Below are 14,321 nucleotides of genomic sequence, written 5' to 3'. Positions count from 1 at the left end.
CTGTATCCCTGGACACCCATTACTGAATCAAAACCCTGGCTGCCATGGAATAATAACTGCTGAAAAACCCCAGTTGCTGTCCCACCCCACACTGGAGGGGCTGCCTTGGCTCTGGCAGCCCTGGGCCTGCTCAGCAGCTTCTCACAGCCCCAGTGACAGAGCAGAAACATGGTCTGTGTCACCCCTGGGGAATGGGATGAGCACATGGCACCCTGAGGTGTCTCAGCGTGCCCAGGTTTGACTGATGGCTCTGCTCAGGGTGGGACACCCTGCACAGGGCACTGGTGCCACATCTGTCACACACCAACCACAGCTGGGCTTTCAAGGGAACTGCTGGACATGCTGGAATCCCATGAACTCTGCATGGGGACAGCTTCCCATGGTGGAGAGTTGACCACCATGTACCAGAACAAACCCAGGGCTTGGACCTTGATGCTGTCCCATGGCAAGGTATCTGTAGGTTTTCCCTGTCAGCAGTGTTTGCTTCCAGACTGTCCAGAACAGCAGAGAGCACCAAGTGCATTCCATGGTCTTTCTGGAGGTTTTTACCTTTACAGTGGCAGGTTTTACAGATTCAGACTCCATCCTGCAGTTATCTGCTTCACTAATCCCAAATGAGCATTACTGACAAGGAGGAGTTCTGCTGCATTGCCATCTCTGTTTTGGGGCAGACTACAGGACTCAGAAGACTGGACACTGAGGGACACTGAGCCAGCTATTTGCTCATTTCAAGCTCCAGAAGTGACAGTGGTTTTGCATGTTTTGTTTTCCCCCCATGTGCCAAACTAGAGAAACACATTCATTTTTTCTGAGGCAGAAGCCTCACACCCCTGCAGACAGGAAGGAGCACAACTGCCTCTCCCCCTAAAAAAATAAAATTCCATCCATTTGCCTTAACATTTCCCCTTGGAGCAGTGACTAATGAGCACTGCTGGAATATGCCTTCACTCCTGACATGTCTCTTCCTGTCTGTCACTAACAATTTATTCCTTGCTAACCGCCCAGATGACCTAAATCAATCATCTATGAAAAGCTAACAAGCCAGTCCCAATTGTTCCAGCATCCCTCAATCCTGGCTGCTGGTACAAGCCAAACCTTTCTTCCCAGCCTCCCTCACCAGCCAAAAGACTTGTGCATCACAGAGTGGAAAGATCAGCATTTCCTTTCATGCTCTGCCTCTGATCTTATTGCAAAGGGGAAGGGTTTTGTCCAGTGGGAGCTGCCTGCTGGGATTAGCAGCTTTGACTTTCAGGTTAGTCCAAATGCCTGGGATATAACAAGGTTTCACACTTGGTTTAGAGCCAGGATTCAGGTTGACTAGGCTCACAGCACCTGACATAATTCTCCTCCCATAAGGACACTTGCTTTTGAGGAATAATCTCTCTTGTAGGTTTTCAGCAGAGATAAAATCAAATACTCCAGCTTCCCTCCACACACAGCTGCAGCAGGAATGGCAAAGTGCAGCAGGGCACTGGGAGCACCCAGGCACAACCTGCTGGGCTGGACAAGTGAGCACAGCCCCAGAGTGCAAACTGCTCCTGCCTCAGCCACAGGGCTGAAGCACAGCTGTGTTTATCCAGCCATTCTGTGAGGAAACACTTCCAAACAAACACAATACTTGGGAAGAAAAATGCACAGAATCTCCTCCTCCCAGCCAGCCTTCTCAGCAAACTGCTGCAAGCCAACAGCTCCCTGCCTGCTTGCTCCTGTCACACAGCCTGGCCTGGGAGTGGGAAATGCCATCAGGGATTCTGCAGAGAGACACACAGCACAAACAGTTCACTGCCCTGCCATCTGCTGTCCCTTTGCTGGTTTATGTCACCTTGATCTCCCCAGCCTCACCTTGATACAGTTCTCTGCTAGCCTAAAATCCTTTTTAAAATATTTGTCCTGTGCCCCTTCCTGCTCTAAGCTCCTGGAGCAAGAGCAGAGCTCTTGGGAGGTGAACTCCACGCTGCCCCAGGTCCCAGGGCTGCCACGTTCAAATGGAGCTCTCAGGGAGGAGCCCTGGGCTCTGGAAGTTCTCACTCAAGCACTGAGCCACTGCCAGGCAGCCTCAGTTATAGCTACACCAGATGGAAGGGCTGAGAGTGCCAGAAAAAAACTTATCAGCTGGAGAAATCCTGAAGGTAAACTGTTGATCTCACCTCTCAGGGAGGCTGGCACTGGCACCAGCCTGCAGGGCTCTCTGTGGGTGCAGGGCTGCACTCCCCTCCTGCAGCCCAGCCAGGCAGGTCACACCAACACTTACATCATTTCCTGAGGCAGCAAAAATATCCCCAAGTTTTGGGCAGAACCTTGCCACTCCAGCCACCCCCAGTCTGCAGGAAATGGGTGTGGGTCCTCAGGAGCCAAGGTCCTGCACAGACACTTCCCAAGGGTGGGAGAGTGGCTGAGTTCAGGGCACAGGCACTGAGTCCTGCCTGCCCAGGGCTCCTCTCCTCTTCTCTCCTCTGTCTGTCCCCTCTCCTCACCCTCTCCCATGGCAGCACCAGGATTTGCTCTTTCCTGACTGTGCTTTTCCCTCCCACTTGCTGAGGGCCAGCAAGCACAGCACCCTGCAGCATCCCCAGCTGCAGTGGCCTCTCCTGGCTCCCCTCAGTGCTGTTTATCTCTCACCCCGGGGGCTGTTGGTCAGCTCTGTCATAGATCCTGCATTCCCCTGCTAAGGTCTCAATTGCCATTTTCAGCCACATGCTTTCTATAATAGGTAAGCTGTCAAGCCAAGAGTGTCTTCACCCGCCAAAGAACATCATTTTAATTACCTCAGATCATTGATTTTTATCACCAAAGCACTTCCAATTACAGAAAACGAAAGAGTAACTATGAAATCCCACACTGAACAGCCCTGCAGGCTTTCCCTGAGCTCAGGCGCCCTTGCTGGGTTCTGACAAAATTGTCCAAGGGAACAATCAAGAAACACCAAAGTGTCTGAGCCCATGCAAAGAGCAAACCCAGCCCCAGCACCTTTGCCATCTGCACAGAGCATCAGGGGAGGCTCAGGGGCAGGGATTTACATTGCTGCCAGCAGTACAGGCTCATACACAAGAGCTCAAGTACTGCAGTAAATTCTGAGTCAGCAGAACTAAAACTTGCAACATTCTCAGGAGACATTCCAGGGACCACTTCTGCACCTCTGCAGGTCTCCTGTGACAGGGTTTTCCACATAGAAGGAAGTTCCTGATCACCTCTCTTCAGCAGGGTTTTATTTTGCTTTTTGAAAAGATAAATGATCTCACTTTCACTTCTCTTGTGGATTTTCAAAATCCCCAAATTTCCAAAGCAAACAAGCCCCAGTCCCAAGGAACAGAGCAGGAATGACCTCAGCAGTTTACCATCAGCATGGCAGAGGCACACATGACACCAGGTGCAGGGCAGAGCCCAGCCAGCACTGAGACAGTTCCAGGCCAGCACCACCCCAGGACTTGGAAACTGCCAGGGGAGAAAGCAGAAAGCACAACTGGTGCTCTCCCTGGTGACATCTCCAGGCTGTTCCTTGGTTCCCAGGTGCCACAACATGTACTTTGCACATGACTGAACACGTTCCTGCTGCCCCCAGCAGCTCCCATGCTCCAGGCTCTCCCAGCCCTCCTGCTTCCTGCTCTTTGGAGCACTTCACATGTTCCTTCTCCTCTCTCCCCAAAGGCAGCTGCTCCCAAGCTCCTTCTGGTTGTAACCCAATCAGCAGTGCCAGATGTCTTGTAAATTAATTTCCTTTTAGGCTCTTTCCCATGATGCCAGATTCCCTTTGCTCTCCTGAGCAATCCAGTGTCTGCCAGCCCTGCTCTGTCTCACGCAATCACCCACGTTGTTTCCACACAGACAAAGAAACAGACACCTCTGCACAGCCTAGGAGGACACAGGCCAAGGAAACCTGCTGCAGATGGGCTCTGTCACTTCCCAGAGGCTCTGCTGGGTGTGCCCTGCTGCTCCCAGGCAGTCAATGTCACCTTTTCTCTCCCAGCTGGGTCCCTGTCCCCGAGGGAAGGAGCTTGTGCAATTGCAGGAGAGCTGATGGGAATCTGGGACTGCCTTAGATCATGTTAACAGGAGCAAGCTGGGACAGCAAATCACTGTGGCCCAACACCTTGGATGTGGAAATGGAGTCCCAAGGACAACAGGGCAGAGTGCAGGACCCCAGACAGAATTCCAGCAGCTTCAACATGTCCAGTATCAGACAGGTACTCTGAGCACATCTGTGCCTCTGGTCCATCAGCACAGGACACAAATATTTCACATCTCAGATGTTTAACTGCCCCCCCTGCCCCCATCCCTCCCCCAAAGCTCACCAAAGGAAAACCATACTTACAGGCACCAAAATCTGTTTGCAGCCAGTGTCCAACACCATGTCCTGTAACATTTTGTCAGAAATGCCACTGAACAAGGTATGTCCTGGAGGCAGACTGGCTAAGTGAAGGTTAAATAACCGTTTAAGCTCACTCAGGGTGAGTACAAACTGTTTCTTAAACGTGGAGGACACAAAGGCCTTGAGTTCCTGGGCGACCCTGTCGATGCAGCCCCCGGGCAGGTGGCCATTCACAGGCTCCAAGGAGCCCTGGGCTGGGTGCAGGCCGTTCACCAGCCCGTTGTTGAGGCCCTCGTGGGCCGAGGTGTCCATGGGCTCCTCCTCACCCACAGGCTCCTCTTTGATGCGGATGTTGGGAACGTCCGGCTTGGCCGAGCTGTCGCTTGATTTCATCTCTGCCTTCTGCCTCTGCAACTCCTTCTCCAGCTGCCCATAGTTCTGCTTGACTTTTGCTTTAGCCATGTTGACCCTTTGCTCCCCAGAAACCAGCAACGGATGAGCTGACAAGAAACAAAAGGTACCATAAATCTCAGCAGGGCTCATAGTGAAACAGAACCAGGAAACATCACCTGCTTAGGAAATCTAAGGCATAAACCCAGTCTGTTGATTAGATTTTACATTAGCTTTTGGGGGTTTTGCTGGATTTTTGAGGGCAAAAAAAATGTTTGTATATCTAAAGCCAAGTGCTTGGGGAAGAGTGTTCCAGTCAAGGAATCTGAAGCAAAGTGTGTTTGTTCAATCACCAGGGCCTTTTCCACAATTCAGGACACCAGGATACAAACTGCTCACACATCCTGCTTGTGACCCAAATACTTCTTTGTCCAACAACTCTTCTTTTTGTCTTTTAGAGTCTCTAGTGGCTGGTGGGGCCTGGAGCAGCCCCTGCCAGAGGCAGCACCAGGATGTCACCAGGCCCAGGGAGGAGTGTGGAAGGGTTAACTGTGAACCTGAACCTGCAGCACAGGGTGCACAGCAGGAGAGGCTCACACCCTCTGCCCAGTGTTAATACCAAGCAATGGGGAGAAAGGCACAGGAAGGAGTTCTTTCCCATGGAATCCTGCCCTTCTTCCCCTCTCCACACCCAGCCATCCAAAGGTGAAAGGAAGGGGTGTGTTGGCAGCAGAGGAACCCAGTCCTTGCCAAAGCAGGGAGTGCAGTGTTTGAGGCAAAGGCATGCCCAGCACACATGCTGTTACCTTCTCTGCTGTTAGACTCACTAATCCTCTCCAAATAACCCAACTCCTAATCCTTCTGAGCAGATCAGACACAGGGTATTGAAATGGATTCATATGCTCCTTTGTCAGCTCTGCTTACACTCCTCAACTGCTCCAGTGTCTGGGATCTCAAGTTCTCACAATCTTTTAGGATTTTGGAGCAGCTACTTCAATACTCTCACTGGTGTCCATAGTGGAGAAGGATGTCAAAACCAGACAGCTTCACACCTCCTTACACCTCCTGCCATTACATTCTCCAGTAATTGCTTGGCCCTCAACGACACCAGAGAGCCTACTGCAAATCAGGGAAGTAAAAAATCACCCCATTCACATTAAATTGCGTTAACATTAAATTGAGAGGTGAGAATTATTTGTGCACTGGCTCTGTCTCTCCTCCCTTCAGGAGCTGGTTACACCCCACAAGCTGCCTTAAATGAGCAAGTGAGTAAGAGAACCAGCTGATTTTACAGTGTCAAACAGCAAGTCCCCAGGGCCACAGACCCTCCTGGCCCTGCCACAAGGAGCTGGTGTCACCCCAACTTCAGTGACATTAGTACAGACCAAGATCTGTCTTAAATATTCCAGAGGAAATAGTAAGAAAGAAAATACATTAAACAAAACCAGTCTCCACCACAACATTCAAAATCAGAGAGGAACTCCAAAACATCACTCAGGAATATGGATGGGCAGATGAATACATGCAAGTGCTTCAGCATGATCCAAGCACAGTTCCATTTACCTGATTGTGCCTCTTGTTTCTTTGGTGTCAAGTGCTCCTTTAAGAGATTATAGACCTTTTCTAATCTGAAAGACAAAGACACGATATTCCAGGACAGTTTCAGCTGTTATGCCTGCATGCAGCCATGCCAGCTTTAGCCATTAGCTAGAACATTCCATCTCTCCAGGGAGCCAAGAACCAGGAATGATTTGAGTAATGCAGTAACCCCTCCCACCACACCAGTGCCTGGGCTCTGTGAGGGAGAAACTTGGAGGCAACACAGACCAGATTATCTATCAGTGTCTACAGAACCCTTGTACCAAACAGTTCTTTGTTTTAGCTTATTCCCCAAAATACAGTAAACTATTTACTTGGCCTGAATGCCCATCCACAGCATCTGTTGCCTCTGAACTATATCTGGATGCTTCTTAACAAAATCTTCGTCGTAAGGGAGCATGAACTCCCAGCCTTTGTTTATCCTGGCCACAGACATGTGCTCTAGGAAGTCTTTCACATCTTCTGGACAGAGCTAAAAGAAAAAGGATAAATAAGATGGAGGTCAGTTTACAGAGGGCAGATGCAGCAGTGAGCATGAGACAGGAGAGCTGGGCTGATCTGGTGTGCATGGAGCACCTCTGAGGGCACACTCCCAGCTCAGTCACAGATACTCATCCTGCTCTGCAGCACAACACTTTCACACACTGTTAAAAGCCCAGGACTTCAGAGAGCCGTGGTGATTAATCACCCCAGAGTCAAATAGCTCATGGCATGTTTTGCAAAGAAAAGGGAGTTTCCAAACTGAGATGAAAAGGTTCTGTGGGGAAGAGAAGCATATTCTACAATGTTAATTTTATTTTAGAGCTGCAGGCCAGACATGCTACACCTACACATGCCCAGCTTTTATGCACCACTGGTTCTGACATTCCAAAAATAGATGGTCTGTGCATAAACTGATTCCTGTTTTATCATTTTAGTGCATTTAAAGAATTTGGGGTTTGTCCTTTTGACTTAATGTTTCTCATTCACTTGCCACTTTTAACAGAATGTTCAGGTGCCTGAGTTGCTTTGAAGTTCTTAATATTATAACTGGCAAGTGCCAGCAGAAGAGTTGCTCTTCAGACACCCAAAGCAGAGCAGCTTCTGTGGGCTGTGTAAGCACCTTCACAGCTCAATTCAAACTGTGCCAGCTTTCCACTGAAACACAGGAGGGGACATGATGCATTCCAGTGGCTCAGCTGCAAGGCCAGTCTGGAGCTGTGGGAACTCGTGGGAGCTGCTCAGAATGTTTTTCTCTAGAAAGAGTATTATCTATACCTGCTCCAGATGGAGAGCAGAGCAGGCACTGTGAGAGGAAAGACTCACAGCAGCACCCACTATCCACACCCACACAATGCCCAACATTTGGCCAACTTATCACCACCTCTGGATTTAGGAAGAAAAGGAATCCACTCACTTTTGTAACTGCTGCTACTTCCTTTCTCACAACCCAGCGGTCCTGTGTGAACTTCCACATCTGGGAAGGGAACAAAAGAGGAAAATCTAACAACTGCATGTAGCAGTAGCTTTACTGAAGTTGTAGCAATGACCCTGTTCAATGATGTTACCACAAAAATAGAACCCCCATTCCTTACAAGAATGTAGAAGTAAGTGATTCTCAGCCACCTAGGGGAAAAACATCTGGCTCCTTTTGTCCTCAGTCATGAACACAGGCCCAAAAGCTTTGAGAGTCCATGGTGTGCCTTGGTAAACCTATGACTACAACAGCTATGAGAATCTCTTGAACTCAAACTCCATTGAGTTTCAGAACAAAAAATAAACCCCAACAAAACCACTGCAGTGATGCTGGGACCCCAGAAGTCACTTCTCACATACCTCATCACCAGCCTAGAGCCACTCTCCATGCACTCTCACACGGGGGCCTGTGCAGGCTGGTGGCAGCTGCCCTCCAGCAGCACAGAGCCCCTACAAAGTGCCTGTTCCCTTCTTCACCCCATCACAGCCACTTACAGTTATGCCAAGATGTCCTGCCACTCACACACAGGCAGGGCACAGCCAGCTGCTCTGCACAGCAGCTCCTGAGAGGCAGCAGCTGAGGGCAGCCTGACAGGACGTGGGCACAACACTGAACATGACCTTTCATTTCTTCTTGTCTCCATTTAAATAAGCTACAACCTCTTTTCGTATCTGTGTATTAATAATGTTGTTAAGAATCCAAAATCTCATTACTGACAATTTCTTCCTGGCCTACAACATCATCCATGCATCCTTCTCTCCCATTCAGCTTCTCTCTGCCCACAAACACACAGACCCAATCCATTGACTTTAGGGCACAGGGCATTTCTGTTTTAAAGCACAAGAAGTCCATAAATGTTTTTTAAACTTGTTAATTACTTTGCACAAATTAGAGAAATAAAGTTCACTTTTTAAGCTAGAACACATTTTCTCCACAGATGACATACAGCATTAAATACTATTTCTGAGTCTTAAAACCACACACTTCTCTTTGTCTGAAAGAAGGGATCAATATTTCTGGCTATTTTCTAACATTTAAACTTTTTCCTTCTTGTAGTATTAATCAGCAAATTATTTGCCTTTAAGATCAACACAGATCCATTTCTCATGGAAGGTATATCTGACATAATCCAAATGAAAATAATGTATCTTTTCACCTTAAATATTAAAACAGTATCCCTTACTTAACTGAGCACAATAATTCTGGTCTCTGAACTTTACACAGGACGTGTCACCTAATCTGCTGTGTCCTAAACACTTCTGTCACTGGGTCACACCTGAATCCAGGTCTCCATATGGCAGTGTCTTGGGCAGACATCAAGAGACAAGGAAAAGTCAGTTTCAATCACCATCAGTTTGATCTTGCAGTAGTACTGTAATACCCTTGAAGTCTCTTGCACAGCATTCTCCTGTTCAGAGCTAAACCTCATGAACAAACTCTGCAAAAACAGTCAGGTCTAACTGAAACAAATGAGAGCTGTGCACTCATCAGATTTGCTCTGGTGGGGCGGAAGCCATAAACTGATTATGAACTTAGGAACCACTTAGGACCTTAATTCTTTCCATGGTTAGTGAAAATAAACACAATGCAGAGGTTGTTCCTTTTTGCTGTGGTTATGTGTGTGTTTACAAGACCCATATTCATTTCAACTTCCATGTGCAGCTACTGCTCACAAAAGGTGCCTGGGAACAAAGTCCTTTCACTGATTAGCAGCCCTAGGGAATAAAGTCCTTTTTAAAGATCAACAGTGCATGCTCAGGGAGCACAAGGCTTACCCACACTGCCCTCCTGAGCCCTCTGTCCTGAGCCCATGGAAATAGAGCTGGAGAAACAAGCACTTCATTATCCAGTCCTGGCTGTTCTGCAAGCCCCACGCTGTGGGGGCAATGTGATAGTGCTGTACAGCATGTGTTAGAAAGGGATGAATGCTGCTAATGACAGATGATCTGAACCTGCCAGGCAGACACAACGTGAGCCTACACCAACACTCCCACGGCAGACTTGTAACAACACCTTCAGGATTAAAGCACAAACAACTTCCTTGGAGGAAACACCTCACTGCAGTGGAGCAGCAGAGTTTAGCAATGCTGTGGCCTCCCAGGCAAGCTTCACCTGTGTTTTCCTTTAGAAGCAACAAACACTTTTATACTTACAACAAAATCTCTCCCTCTACAGAGCACTTCTGCAGGAACTCCACTATGGGGACTAGAAGTATCTTTCGGATAGAGAACATCACTGTTAATTAAAAAGGAAGTGAAATTAGTTACTAGGTACTCCAGAAAAATAGCATTAGTGAAGATTAACATAACAAACATGCCCTCCCTGTTCTGCAGTTAAATTATAGCTTTACCCAAAGCGTGGTTTTCATTAAAGGCATTAACATTGGTGTAATTACACCATTGCAATTACTCTAGTGCAGAAAGGCTTAGACCAGCAAAGCACAGCCTTGTGGCAAGCAGGTGTGTGCAACACAGCTACAAGCTCTGCTTTGTTCTTGCAAAGCCTACCCTCCCTTGGATCCATGTAAACAAGACCAGAACGATCCTAAGAAGTGCTTAGGCTAACCTGGTATGCAGCCTTGAAGGCAGCATTTAGCCAAAATGCTGATGTACGGGCAAGAGAGTTTTTTATTTCCTTCCCAGCAATCAAGAGTTTAACAGAACAATATTACAAAATGCCATACTTAAATCAACAGCCCCAAGACCAAAATTACTCTGTGTCTGTGTCCTTGTCTGCTTGCAGGGCCAGCTGATGACATGTCTTACCAGGCTCTCCAAAGCCCCACAGCAACTCAGGTTCAAGATCTTGATCCTACCAGGCCAAAGAAATGGGTCCCCACTCTGTTCAAAGCTCTGATGTGTGCTGCTCTGTGCCCAAACACCCCATCCACTACAGATCCACACATCCTCCTCAGAAGAGTAGCAAAGAATCACTTATAACCCAAGAACAATCTGAATGCTAATATACTGTCTTTTAACTTGCTCCCAGCTTCCTCCTGGAACAGCAGGAGGGCCAGCAGGGTGGCTGTAAAAGATGGTCACGTTGCTAACACAGGCCTGTACCACAATAGCTGAAACATCCTGCTGGCACACTTGGACTGGCAGCTGATGCCATTCATCCTAACACAGCTATGCCAGAGACTGGAAATCTCTGCATGCAGGGCTCCACCCAGGTAAAAAAAAAAAAACATACTGCATTTTAGATTTCAATTCCCAATAGGATGCTCTATCCTAGGAAGATGATACAGACTCCAATTTATGTGGTACACTCACTACCCCCATGCTTGATGTATTGAGGGCAGTTTTCAGCTGACAAGAGCAGCATCCACTGATGAACAGCAACAGGACTGCACAGAGATCCTTACAGGACTGAATTTTGCTAAGACACTACAGCTGACATTGGTTTAATTTTCTGTGTTTCTATTTGACATTAATCTCTGGAAGAACTCAGAACAGCTCTCTCACAAAAGAGCATGAGTGCAGACATCAAAAACCTGCCACAACTGAGATGCAAACACAGATTACCTCACTGCTCAGCCACAATCCCACTTGGGACCGGTACTGAGGCATTATCCTTTCATCCTTTGGATATGGAATAGCTGACTGCACTGAGAGGCAGACAACGCGAAACCAAAGGTGTCACCCAAGAGTGGGGAGTTGAGGTTTTGGGCCACGAGGGGGGGGACACATAGCCCATGGTCCCGGAGGAGAGGGATGCAGAGTGGTCCCGCAGGGGTCCCAGAAGGATACCGGAGGGATGCAGGGGGGGTCCCAGAGGGATGCAGGGGCGGTCCCGGGGGGATGCAGGAGGGATGAAGAGGGGTCCCGGGGCAGTCCCGGAGGGATGCAGGGGCGGTCCCGGGGGGATGCAGGGGGGATGCAGGGGGGTCCCGGGGCGGTCCTGGATACCGGAGGGATGCAGAGAGTTCCCAGAGGGATGCCAGGGCGGTCCCGGAGGGATGCAGGGGGGTCCCGGGGGGATGCCAGAGGGATGCCGGGGACAAAGGCGGCCGTACCTCTTCACCACCCAGTTTCCCTGGACCAGCAGCGCCACCTGCTGCACGCAGCGCAGCACGGCCGTGGGGTCGGTGCCCGAGCCCAGCAGACCCAGCAGGTTGGCGAACGGCATCACCTTCACTGCAAGGCAAACACGGAGTCACAGACACCACCCACACACCCGGGAACGGGCATTCAGGGTGTGCACGGGCAAATATTTATCTTGGGGGAAGAAATAAAGCCTTAGGTTTACCCCGCTGTGCTGTGGGCATCATCTCTTCTGAAAGTATCTGCTAGTGTTACAGCAGAGTCGACTGGCTGAACTGGTCACAGATTAACATATTAATAAAACAATAATTTTTAAAAATCCAACCTGTATCTTTGGCAGTGTCTGTAAGCAGAGATACCTGACAAGGCACGACATTCCTGAGGCAAAATCCTCAGCATTTGCTCTCATCAGAGAGTAATTCTAAAGAGACAAAATACAATTCCTAGGTGGCACTCATGAATTGTGTATCATTAAAACTTCCCAGAAAGTGCCAAAGTGCAGGCTGTAAATGCTCAGACCCCCACATTCCAGAAGATACTTGCTGAATGTCTATCCAGAAAGCTATTATCAAATCAGAATTTTTTCAAAGAGCAAACTGATGGCAAGTGTGTCAACAGTCAGATGAGCTGTCACTGCTCTTTTCAGGGAAAGGCTTAGGATTTAGATTCCTCAGAGAATCAGAGAGCCAGACAGTCTGTCTAATGGGGTGACAGAACTGGTAATACAGGGGAAGGCACCTAATCTGAGCAGCTACAAGTCACAAAGTGAAGTGCAAATGTATTACAAAAGCTACAAACCATTCTTCATCAGGATCTTGATCTGATCAGCGAGGGGTAAAGTTCTCAGCTGGGCCATAGAAAGCACATTGCTTGGAGCCATTGGTTTCTCACTGCAGATAAACAGATTTGCAGCCCATGAAAAGGAGAATCCAGCCAATGTGGACTTTGAACATTAGGTACAAACACTTACTTCTCTTCCTCTACGCTTGGAGGCATCAGCATCATTAAATATTCACTAGAAAAAAAGGAAACACGTTCTTTAAAATGCTTGTCTTGAGACTTGCCAGGTTTAAGTACAGTAATTTCTCACTTAGAGTAAACCTGCTTGTGTGACTCTACAAAACAAATACCAGCCTGAAAAGAGCTCTCCCTTCCAGTGCCACCTCCTCAGAACTAGTAAAAGCTACTGACATTCACCTGCCCAAAGTTAAGAGTATGAAGTAAATGTGAGCCAGAATCTCAGCTCTTTTGTAAAGCAGAGGTGTCCAAAGAGAGAGGATCTGCACAAGGAAATATATTAAACACAGGTGCTCTGGCAGCCATCAGCAGGGTCATGTGAAACCCCACAGACAGAGAGAATCAGGCCACCAAAGAGCAAAATTTCTGTCCCACCCATGCAATTACCAGCGTCTGTGAGAAAGAATCAGATCCAAAAGACTCTTCAGAACAGCTATCACTGATTTACTGATTTACAGGAAAACTTGCCAACACCATCACCAGAGCCAGACTCTGCCACTTCACTATGAACTGGGCCAGGGTGTCCCAGGTGACAGGGAAGCACTGACTGCATTATGGAAAGCTCCTGCAGAGCTGCAGTCACCAAGAAACAGACACAAACACCTTCAAGTAGTTTCAGTTGTCCCCACAAATCACAAAGGGAAGTTTTATAACATTAGCTAACAGTGGAAGTTATTGGCTTCAGAGTATTAATTTATATTATCCAGAAGAAGCTTTTGTTTTAATTTTCCTTTGCAGTATTCACAGTCCAAATAATGTAGGGCTGTGATAACATACAAGAAATTACAACCCTGAGTAAAAACATGAGGTTTTAATCTCAAGGGTATAGGGAAACAAAGAAAGCAACTTCAGTAAGATGAAAGCTAGTTTGTTTCTGTGTTTTTTAAACAACTCAACTTTTGTCATGAACAGAATTTTCAAAGAGCAGATTTTTAAAGACTATACCTGCTTATTACTCTGAAAACAATTCCAACTAATTAATGCCATTTCTGTAAAAAACCACCAAACCATTACCTGGGAGATTTAATTAATTCTGTGTTTTCAGCAAGGCCATGACCTTGACTAAATAAATACTGGCGCTCGTGTTCAGAGCGGCTGTCCTGGAAGCAGGGAAAAACAAGAGTCATTATCACATACTGAAAATATACAAAATGCTGGAGAGCTGGATTTCTCATTCCAAACCACGACCACTCTGTCATCATTCCACCACTCAAGTGTTCCACCTCGCTACCTGATGTTCTGCTTTCACTTCCTTGTATGATGCTCATGTGATGTGGGAACATCTCCCTTGCTGTGCCTTTGCAACCTCCTGACAGACATGCACAAGTCAGCCAAACAGGATTTCTCACACCTGACTGAATGGGTTTCCAAAGTCTTTCAAAAAGTCTAGTTTATAACCCAAGACCCAAGTGATTCTTACACTCAGACCCGTCCTTTATATTTGTCCAGCTCTCAGTTTTGAAATGTGGAGACCCCAAAGCATTATCCAGCAGGAGATACAGAGCACTTC

General features: G+C 47.7%; 1 protein-coding gene across 6 annotated transcripts in view; it reads right to left on the bottom strand.

Moving 5' to 3' along the window:
- Positions 1-14,321, bottom strand: part of POLR3E (RNA polymerase III subunit E) — a 28,205-nt gene that overhangs the window by 4,123 nt on the left and 9,761 nt on the right. For all 6 annotated transcript variants that reach the window (XM_064390675.1, XM_064390671.1, XM_064390673.1 and 3 more), the window contains exons 10-18: positions 13,826-13,911; positions 12,765-12,809; positions 12,593-12,684; positions 11,767-11,887; positions 9,905-9,986; positions 7,692-7,751; positions 6,610-6,767; positions 6,260-6,324; positions 4,310-4,806 (exon numbers count right to left, since the gene is read on the bottom strand). In XM_064390675.1, the coding sequence (XP_064246745.1) occupies positions 4,310-4,806; positions 6,260-6,324; positions 6,610-6,767; positions 7,692-7,751; positions 9,905-9,986; positions 11,767-11,887; positions 12,593-12,684; positions 12,765-12,809; positions 13,826-13,911 (1,206 nt within the window). The remainder of the gene's footprint in view (positions 1-4,309; positions 4,807-6,259; positions 6,325-6,609; positions 6,768-7,691; positions 7,752-9,904; positions 9,987-11,766; positions 11,888-12,592; positions 12,685-12,764; positions 12,810-13,825; positions 13,912-14,321) is intronic.

The sequence above is a fragment of the Passer domesticus genome, chromosome 15, assembly GCF_036417665.1.
Source record: "Passer domesticus isolate bPasDom1 chromosome 15, bPasDom1.hap1, whole genome shotgun sequence".
Lineage (NCBI taxonomy): Eukaryota > Metazoa > Chordata > Aves > Passeriformes > Passeridae > Passer > Passer domesticus.
Note: the sequence above shows the minus strand (reverse complement) of the source record. Positions and strands in the feature narration are given on the sequence as shown.